The sequence below is a fragment of the Salmo salar genome, chromosome ssa07 (assembly GCF_905237065.1).
Source record: "Salmo salar chromosome ssa07, Ssal_v3.1, whole genome shotgun sequence".
In the NCBI taxonomy this organism is placed as follows: Eukaryota; Metazoa; Chordata; class Actinopteri; order Salmoniformes; family Salmonidae; genus Salmo; species Salmo salar.
In genome coordinates, this window is record NC_059448.1 from 20715078 (window position 1) to 20725685 (window position 10608).

Consider the following 10608-nt stretch of genomic DNA (forward strand, 5'->3'; position numbering starts at 1 on the left):
ACTGTACATTTTCTCTCTCTCACCACTTGATGGAGCTAAACAACTAACATCTACAGCAGCTATCACCAGACACACAAACAGAAGTCTGTAGGACAAAATAAAGTTTTATTACAATAGTGCACTGACTATTGTGAGAAAACGGTCACTTTTCTATATATAAATGTTAATGGTATCAGTAACTTTCATTAGGTTAGTGACATCAGTTACGTTCCTTAAATATAATTCAATTTCTCAATGCTATCACAATACAAAGTGTTGGGAAATAGTCTGTTGAGATGTTGAGGCTACTTGAGTAAAGGCCGATTGCAGTCAAATACGTGATTTCCCTGTATTTTATATACACTGAGTTTACAAAACATTAGGAACACCTGCTCTTTCCATGACATAGACTGACTAGGTGCGAGCTATGATCCCTTCAGCCTTGTTCACACTGCAGGCCTTAATGCTCAAATCAGTCTTGTTTTTCAAATCGGTTTTGGACTATCATCTGTCCCAACAGAAAGTTACAGGTGACCAAATCGGATGTGTGTGCGTTCAGACAGCAGTCATTTGCTGACATGGCTACGCTAATTGCCCTAGTATTGGCGGGTGTGTGTGCAGTGGCGTAGGCTGATTGGTGGTGGTGCTCATGCTTAGTTCCTATCACTCAGAAGTTATGTAGCAGTTAAGGTGACAATGCCTCCCATGGACATTTCCCAGTTGCTTTGAATGGTGAAAATCATAGTGTTCGAACACTTCAAAAGCCTCAAAGGACAAGATGATGTAACTTTCAAAACAAGTACGTTTTGGCTGGTCACAGCAGTCAACTAGCTAGCTAGGTAGCTGTTTAGCTTTCTAGCACATCCACTAATTTGTAAACAATTAAGTTAGTTAGCGATCACATGTCCTTGTCAAACTATCAACAGAGTAGCTAGCAAACAACAAGATCTGCCAAATAACAGTTTAAAAGCAACTTCAGGGCAAATAAATCAGATTTGACCGTTCAGACGAGCGCATGGCCAGGAATCAGATGTGTATCGGACTTCAAACCACTTAGGAAGGTGGCTTGAAATATCCGATTCCATGTGCTTTTTGCTGTTCAGACTACATGAATAAGAACAGATTCGAATCAGATATGCAATGTTTTTCACTTCCAATCTGAACATGTCTTAAGAGTCCTTGACACCGTTGCTGACCATCCACCAACCAACCAAAAGACAGAAATGCAGACAACACAGCTCAATCGGAGAGTAGTAGATTGTAACTGACAAACAAAGATTTCAAGGTAAAAGCCTTAGAATAGGCCAGGGAATCAAGTTAGCTCTATTGTTACTCTTGTTACATTTCTATTTGCATTCTGCCAATCTTCTGAATCTTTCACCTCACTGAACACACCCCCAGGCCCATGTGAACACAGGTACAACCATTCATGTCGATTGCCTCCTCCAGAATTTCGGAGGAAAAATTATACGTCATAGTAAAATTCAAGGGAAGGCATTAACCTGATGGAAACTTGGTTAATGCCTTTCGTAATTTGTCGGCAAACTTTTCAAATGTTGACAAAACAAAATACGCTAGACAAGATGGGATCTTTTTGTGTTGGTAAAATTAATTATGAGAGAAATTGTGGTGGAAATGCCTTTATGTGCAAATATGGATACATACTGAACAAAAATAGAAACACAACATGCAATGAGGAAAGCAGTCAATTAAATTAGGCCCTAATCTATGGATTTTACATGACTGGGAATACAAATACGCATCTGTTGGTCATAGACACCTTAAAAAAATGGGCCTCACAATGAGCCTCAGGATCTCGTTATGGTATTTTGTGTATTCAAATTGCCATCGAATAAATGCAATTGTGTTCGTTGTCCGCAGCTTATGCATGCCCATACCATAACCCCACCTCCACCATTGGGCACTCTGTTCACAACGTTGACATCAGAAAACCTCTCTTTTTTTCTGCTCATGAAACATGGGAAATACACTTAACGTGTTGCGTTTATACACTGCTCAAAAAAATAAAGGGAACACTTAAACAACACAATGTAACTCCAAGTCAATCACACTTCTGTGAAATCAAACTGTCCACTTAGGAAGCAACACTGATTGACAATAAATTTCACATGCTGTTGTGCAAATGGAATAGACAACAGGTGGAAATTATAGGCAATTAGCAAGACACCCCCAATAAAGGAGTGGTTCTGCAGATGGGGACCACAGACCACTTCTCAGTTCCTATGCTTCCTGGCTGATGTTTTGGTCACTTTTGAATGCTGGCGGTGCTTTCACTCTAGTGGTAGCATGAGACCTGAGTCTACAACCCACACAAGTGGCTCAGGTAGTGCAGCTCATCCAGGATGGCACATCAATGCGAGCTGTGGCAAGAAGGTTTGCTGTGTCTGTCAGCGTAGTGTCCAGAGCATGGAGGCGCTACCAGGAGACAGGCCAGTACATCAGGAGACGTGGAGGAGGCCGTAGGAGGGCAACAACCCAGCAGCAGGACCGCTACCTCCGCCTTTGTGCAAGGAGGAGCAGGAGAAGCACTGCCAGAGCCCTGCAAAATGACCTCCAGCAGGCCACAAATGTGCATGTGTCTGCTCAAACAGTCAGAAACAGACTCCATGAGGGTGGTATGAGGGCCCGACATCCACAGGTGGGGGTTGTGTTTACAGCCCAACACCGTGCAGGACATTTGGCATTTGCCAGAGAACACCAAGATTGGCAAATTCGCCACTGGCGCCCTGTGCTCTTCACAGATGAAAGCAGGTTCACACTGAGCACATGTGACAGACGTGACAGAGTCTAGAGACGCCGTGGAGAACGTTCTGCTGCCTGCAACATCCTCCAGCATGACCGGTTTGGCGGTGGGTCAGTCATGGTGTGGGGTGGCATTTCTTTGGGGGGCCGCACAGCCCTCCATGTGCTCGCCAGAGGTAGCCTGACTGCCATTAGGTACCGAGATTAGATCCTCAGACCCCTTGTGAGACCATATGCTGGTGCGGTTGGCCCTGGGTTCCTCCTAATGCAAGACAATACTAGACCTCATGTGGCTGGAGTGTGTCAGCAGTTCCTGCAAGAGGAAGGCATTGATGCTATGGACTGGCCCGCCCGTTCCCCAGACCTGAATCCAATTGAGCACATCTGGGACATCATGTCTCGCTCCATCCACCAACGCCACGTTGCACCACAGACTGTCCAGGAGTTGGCGGATGCTTTAGTCCAGGTCTGGGAGGAGATCCCTCAGGAGACCATCCGCCACCTCATCAGGAGCATGCCCAGGTGTTGTAGGGAGGTCATACAGGCACGTGGAGGCCACACACACTACTGAGACTCATTTTGACTTGTTTTAAGGACATTACATCAAAGTTGGATCAGCCTGTAGTGTGGTTTTCCACTTTAATTTAGAGTGTGACTCCAAATCCAGACCTCCATGGGTTGATAAATTGGATTTCCATTGATTGTTTTTGTGTGATTTTGTTGTCAGCACATTCAACTATGTAAATAAAAAAGTATTTAATAAGATTATTTCTTTCATTCAGATCTAGGATGTGTTGTTTAAGTGTTCCCTTTATTTTTTTGAGCAGTATATTTTTGTTCAGTGTAGAAGTAAACTTGGAGTCACGGGTTGATATATTGTGTGGTCCTCCCACTACGACTCAGGAAAGCATGCAGTTTCTTAGGCTACAGATGAAATAAATTATGAACTTCACAGGGTGGTGAAAGTGCATGGTGATGAGCTTTATGCTCCTTTCCAATGGTAACATGATGATCGATGCTTGGCTGCTGTTTGACAAATCAAAATAATCTCGCTCTTTTGTCTATAATCTCATCATGTAGGCTATACCCGCAATGTATTTGCAGGCTCCATATGCAAATTGTTGGCTGGCGCGCAACTTCCAAGACCAGAGTGGGCACATTCGCTATATAACACAAAACATTTTGTGACAAAACCATCAGTAGAATTGAAAATAAGATGGAAACCCATTAAACGTATATTTTCTAATCGGTAGCCTACTAGGGAATTTAAACGCAGAAGAAATGTTTATGTGGAGTACGTCATCACGTACATCTTTTTATTTGCAACAAGTCAATTTGATCGAAACGTCTCTGGTGGGAAAATGTGCATAATGTTTTTATGCCATTGTTGAATATTCGCATGAAAATCTGTTGCTAATTGGATGGAAATGTAGCTTTTGTGAACATTTATTTTGTTGATTATTGGATAGGCCTATATGGTATGAGCTTAAACTCTGTCTTCTATTCATAATAATGGTAAACCGAGCAGAAGTTCATAACTGTATCCTTTATTCACCTAAATGATGAACTTATTCTTATCAGTTACAGCTGCAACTTATTTATCCAGGCTATATATGAAAATGAACGAACAAGACAATAATATTGGTATGCCTATATGCTTTTATTACAAAAAAACGTAGGCCTACAAGAGGTGCACAATCAATGAAAGTGAAATAAATACACTGAATTACATATTGAATTATATTAAGTTTGTGCTTGTGAACTTAGCACCAACAATATTAAATACATATTCTAATCGTTGGAAATGGAAAGTCATAGGGTTTGGCCTGGGTAGGCCATCATTGTAAATAAGAATTTGTTCTTAACTGACTTGCCTAGTTAAATAAAGGTTAAATAAAATAGGCTACTTCAAAGCACCAAAGACAATTTCATACAAAAACATTTCATTCGGTAGCCTCATGGCTTCAGAGAAAAGCCTATATATGGTCTTGTCATTTTCGGCCTTTACAATTCTGTTTTACCATTGTGTTTATGTTTGGTCACCACCAAATTATGACATGCAAGTGAGAAGAAATTGACATTTAGGCCTAGTTGGCTATTATAGAATTCACAGGCAGCCCAATTCTGATATTTTGTTTCCCCAATAATGGGTCTTTTGACCAATCAGATCAGCTCTGGAAAAGATCTGATGTGAAAAGATCTGATGAGATTGGTTAAAAGACCAATTAGTTCAAATAAACTCAGAATTGGGCTGCCTGTGTAAACAACGCTATATTCCTGCTAGTTTATTCTTACAATGTGTGTTTCTTTTTACAATGTGTGGAGAAAAAAAACAACTTTCCTCAAATTGACCAAATTCACATCCTATCTTCCTAATGGTGTGCTGCAATCTAGGATCACATGGTAAAATCACGTGGAAAACTGGTAGGGAGTAGGGAGTGAGCTTCATAAAATGTATATTTAAACATACTTTTTTACCATAGTTCACACATTGTACAGCCCGTACCGACAGGTAAATAGGATTATAGAATTGCCTTCAGTGACGGGTAAAGTTTCTCGTAAATAAACCGGAGGGCTGGTAAATATGTTATTCGGGGTAAGGGATGTCGCCTTCAGCAACGGGAGATCAACGTGTACAGGTCTCCCGGTGCGAAGAGGCTATATTCTTGCTTGGTCCAACTGGACCCGCCAGTCTTCTACATTCTAAATACTGTAGCGTAGGCTCGTGGACAGCAACGCCCTCTCTGATCAATCAGGTGCAGCAGCAGCTGTTTACTTTTTTTCCAACGAAGTCCTCATCAAATGATGTAGCATGACATCATGGCAAGGTCTCGTAGGTCCTCATCAGTCATACAATCTGTAAAGGGAGAATAAATATGTAGACGTATGAAGAAAAAAAAAACTATAAATAGTAGGCTTTTTTTGCATAACCACGGGAAGTAATCTGGAGAAAACAAACATATATACAGTGCCATGCTAAAGTATTCATGCCCCTTGGTGTTTTTCCTATTTTGTTGCATTACAACCTGTAATTTAAATGAATTTTGTTTTGGATTTCATGTAATGGACATAAACAAAATAGTCCAAATTGGTGAAGTGAAATGAAAGAAAAAAAACTTGTTTCAAAAAATATTAAAAAAACTGAAAAGTGGTGTGTGCATATGTATTCACCCCCTTTGCTATGAAGCCCCTAAATAAGATCTGGTGCCACCAATTACCTTCAGAAGTCACATAATTAGTTAAATAAAGTCCAGCTGTGTGCAATCTAAGTGTCACATGATCTCAGTATATATACACACCTGTTCTGAAAGGCCCCAGAGTTTGTAACACCACAAAGCAAGGGGCATCACCAAGCAAGTGGCACCATGAAGACCAAGGAGTGCTCCAAACAGGTCAGGGACAAAGTTGTGAAGAAGTACAGATCAGGGTTGGGTTATAAAAAAATATCAGAAACTTTGAACATCCCACGGAACACCATTAAATCCATTATTTAAAAAAATGAAAGAATATGGCACCACAAACCTGCCAAGAGAGGGTCGCCCACCAAAACTCACAGACCAGGCAAGGAGGGCATTAATCAGAGAGGAAACAAAGAGACCAAAGATAACCCTGAAGACCACGAAAGCTCCACAGTGGAGATTGGAGTATCTGTCCATAGGACCACTTTAAGCCATACACTCCACAGAGCTGGGCTTTACGGAAGAGTGGACAGAAAAAAAGCCATTGCTTAAAGAAAAAAAATAAGCAAACACGTTTGGTGTTTTCCAAAAGGCATGTTTGAGACTCCCCAAACATATGGAAGAAGGTACGCTGGTCAGATGAGACTAAAATGTAGCTTTTTGGCCACCAAGGAAAACACTGTCTTGTGCAAACCCAACACCTCTCATCACCCTTAGAACACCATCCCCACAGTGAAGCATGGTGGTGGCAGCATCATGCTGAGGGTATGTTTTTGCATCGGCAGGGACTGAGAAACTGGTCAGAATTGAAGTAATGATGGATGGTGCTAAATACAGGGAAATTCTTGGCAGAAACCGGTTTCAGTCTTCCAGATATTTGGGACGGAGGTTGACCTTCCAGCAGGACAATGACCCTAAGCATACTGCTAAAGCAACACTCAACTGGTTTAAGGGGAAACATTTAAATGTCTTGGAATGGCCTAGTCAAAGCCTAGACCTCAATCCAATTGAGAAGCTGTGGTATGACTTAAAGATTGCTGTACACCAGTGGAACCCATCCAAATTGAAGGAGCTGGAGCAGTTTTGCCTTGAAGAATGGGCAAAAATCCCAGTGGCTAGATGTGCCAAGCTTATAGAGACATACCACAAGAGACTTGCAGCTGTAATTGCTGCAAAAGGTGGCTCTACAAAGTGTTGACTTTGGGGTGTGGGGGGGGGTGAATAGTTATACACACTCAAGTTCTGTTTGTCTTATCTCTTGTTCGTTTCACAATAAAAAATATTTTGCATCTTCAAAGTGGTTGGCATGTTGTGTAAATCAAATGATACAAACCCCCCAAAAAATCTATTTTAATTCCAGGTTGTAAGGCAACAAAATAGGAAAAATGCCAAGGGGGGTGAATACTTTCACAAGCCACTGTATATACAGTACCAGTCAAAAGTTTGAACACACCAACCCATTCAATGTTTTTTCTTAATTTTTACTATTTTCTACATTGTTTAAACTATTATTCTACAATGTAGAACAAACTATGAAATAACACATATGGAATCAATTAGTAACCAAAACAGTGTTAAACAAATCCAAAGATATTTTATATTTGAGATTCTTCAAAGTAGCCACCCTTTGCCTTGATGACAGCTTTGCACACTCTTGGCATTCTCTCAACCAGCTTCACGAGGAGTGCTTTTACAGTCTTGAAGGACTAAAAATAAAGAAAACCCTGGAATGAGTAGGTGTGTCTAAACTTTTGACTGGTACTGTATATATTTCACAAAAGTAGTGCACTGGGCCTTTAATAGTCCTGTGTTAGCGGACACACAGACGTCCGCTGCGCAGGCAACCCCGCTATGCTTCTTTGGGTAGGTACAGAATATAATAACTTAAGTAGTGAAAATGCCATAACAGTAGCCATAGGCTATAAATATAATCTAATTGAATATGAATAGTCGTGTTTTATTATTGTGAAAACTAAATTACAGTACTGCAATAGAATAGAGCAATTTACCCGCTCTCCGTTGGTCATGATTCCGAGTTAATTTGCCCCAGACGCGCCTCAGCGAACAGCGGAACCTTCCAACTATGGAACCCGAAGATGAGTCCCTTTCCTCGGCTGAGTTCTCCTGAGAAGTCTCATCATCTTCACTATCCTCCTCGTCGTCTGTCATGCTTAGTACGCCAGATAACACCATGCGCTCAAGAATACCTTCGTCTACCCGAAGCGCTGCCCTCACTTTACCCGAGACCGACGTTGTGTACCGGCACAGTGGGCAAACAATTGTCTTGTCCTGCCGCGAACATTCCTTCCTGGATTCCACTTCACATACCGAGGGTCGAGAAAGAGTCACGATACAGCTCTCACAAAAGCTGTGCTTACACTGTAACTCACGAGGACACCGACGATCCGTGTTGTAGCTTCTGTAACAAATTCCGCACTCATGTTCTGAACACATTTTTGTTTCTCTTTGGGTGCTGTTTATTCAACGAGAATGAACTATCGGAATGATGAGACTATGAAGCTACAGTGTGTTTTGATTTTTAGAGGGGGAAGTGCGTGGGAGGAAGGGACTCACTTGACACCTTGCCAAACATACTGTCAACAGATGACTAATCTTTTAAAATACAGTGATGTCATCAAAGAGAGAGGCAATTCCCACATAGGCTCATCACTTGTTTATTTATTTTTATTTTATTTCACCTTTATTTAACCAGGTAGGCTATTTGAGAACAAGTTCTCATTTACAACTGCGACCTGGCCAAGATAAAGCAAAGCAGTGCAACACAGACAACACAGAGTTACACATGGAATAACCAAGCCAATAACACAATAAACAAGTCAATGACACAGTAGGAAAAAAAGAAAGTCTATATACAGTGTGTTCAAAAGGCATGAGGAGGTAGGCAATAAATAGGCCATAGGAGCGAATAATTACAATTTAGCAGATTAACACTGGAGTGATAAATGAGCGTATGATGATGTGCAAGTGGAAATACTGGTGTGCAAAAGAGCAGACAAGTACAAATAAAAACAGTATGGGGATGAGGTAAGTAGATTGGGTGGGCAATTTACAGATGGACTATGTACAGCGGCAGCGATCGGTTAGCAGCTCAGGTAGCTGATGTTTAAAGCTGGTGAGGGAAATAAAAGTCTCCAACTTGTTGACTGTTAACACAGCCGCAAAGCCAAATTACCTACAAAGGCATAAGGTTAGCAGTGTGGTTAGGGTTTACAATCACATTTTAAGAAGGTAAATGGTAGAAATGGGCGGGGTTTAGCCATAATTATGACTTTGTGGCTGTGTTAACTTGTGACAACCCTCACATTGTTGAGCCATAACCCTTCTCCCACTCTTTATCCACACTTCCTTTAAACTGTATATATAATAAAGTTAGTAGGCCATTCTGCTACAGTTTGGCCATTGTCTGTCTGATATTATCACAAACATTTCCAAGATATAATAGAGAACCATAAATGTAAGACAAAGTGCTTGAGTCAGGGTTTCCTGTCTTGTGAAATACAGTGATTATGATATTATTCTGCATCAAGCTGGCCCCTGTCTGTGCATCTGTCTGTATGTCTTTCTGTGGGGAGAGGAGAGACCGGGGAAGATACTAGTGAAAGTCTTTATAGAATTCCAGATTCCTTGGTAAAATCCCTCTGGGCTTTTTCGTTGATGACATCAGACTACTTTAACTGCACCAAACAGGACAGAACAGGAGTGAGCCATGACTAGCCTGGTTGCTGTCTCTGTTCAGCTACTACATTAAACTCCTTGCCACTACCTGCCATTTCCCATAGACAGGAGTGGGGAGTGGAATGTTAGCTAAAAAGACTGGCACCCAGACTAAGCTATGACTGCAAGGAGATCAGACTGACACAACTTCCTATGCTATCCCATAGCCTATCTGCTAATACCATAACCCATAAATAAACCCACATCAGTCACGTATGACTACTCTTATTAGTCACACTGGCTCAGACACCCTTTGAATTCCATCTCATTTGATATGCCCTTGATCAGCTTAATAAACTTCGATATTAAACAAGCTGATAGTTATACCACGTGCTCTGCAAGAATCTGTTATGAAAACACAACAACAGATACTATTGTATATGTTTCTGTTGGCCCTCCGTAATCCCTCTACTGGCTTTTCCCTTCCCAGAAATCCCAGCACCTCCCTCTTCCTGACACTCTCCGGGGTTTGTCGGGTTGAAGACGTGACAACAGTCTTCTGTCTCCACAGTAATCCTCCAGACAAAGCCCTGGACCTATCAGGTGACCCGGGAACTCTTTTCATGGAGATTTCCTCCTCCTCCTACAGTCAAAGCCAAGAGTAACGGGATCTTGGGAAGGATGAGACATCTGAAAGAATCTAGACAGTACTCTTTGATGTGTTGTGTCCTCCGGAATCATTTTCCTCTGTGCTTAACACCTGTAGATTTACTTACCGTAAAAAGGGATCCTGTATGTAGTTATGTTAAGAACAAAACAGTTTAGAACTTGTACTGAACAGAAAAAGAGGCATAGGGCTGGTTCCCCGGACCCAGATAAAGCCTATTCCTTGACCAGAAAACATTTCAATGGAGATTCTCACTGTACACTTTACTTTCCTTTACATTCTCTTTCTCATTCCCTTTCTTGTTTCCAGTTCAACCCCCATAAAATAAACAAATGACACACTGTT

The 10608-nt window shown here is 41.5% G+C and overlaps 1 protein-coding gene and 1 long non-coding RNA gene across 2 annotated transcripts; one reads left to right on the plus strand and one right to left on the minus strand.

The window, feature by feature from the left end:
• Positions 1-4381: 4381 nt before the first annotated feature.
• LOC106608776 (E3 ubiquitin-protein ligase KEG) lies at positions 4382-8457 on the minus strand. Its single transcript, XM_014206904.2, has 2 exons — positions 7931-8457; positions 4382-5599 (listed from the first exon to the last, which is right to left on the minus strand). The coding sequence occupies exons 1-2, from the start codon at positions 8373-8375 to the stop codon at positions 5541-5543; spliced, it is 504 nt and encodes a 167-aa protein (XP_014062379.1). The 5' UTR covers positions 8376-8457; the 3' UTR covers positions 4382-5540.
• Positions 7687-10608, plus strand: LOC106608777 (uncharacterized). The gene is made up of 2 exons (XR_001329580.2): positions 7687-7784; positions 10087-10608. It is a non-coding gene; the product is annotated as an uncharacterized lncRNA (long non-coding RNA).

Excerpts from the sequence above, each read along its gene's own strand:
- LOC106608776 (XM_014206904.2), bottom strand. The coding sequence starts at position 8,375 with ATGTGTTCAGAACATGAGTGCGGAATTTGTTACAGAAGCTACAACACG. Across the intron at positions 5,600-7,930 it reads TCATGACCAACGGAGAGCGG|ATTGTATGACTGATGAGGAC; the intron begins GTAAATTGCTCT and ends CTCCCTTTACAG.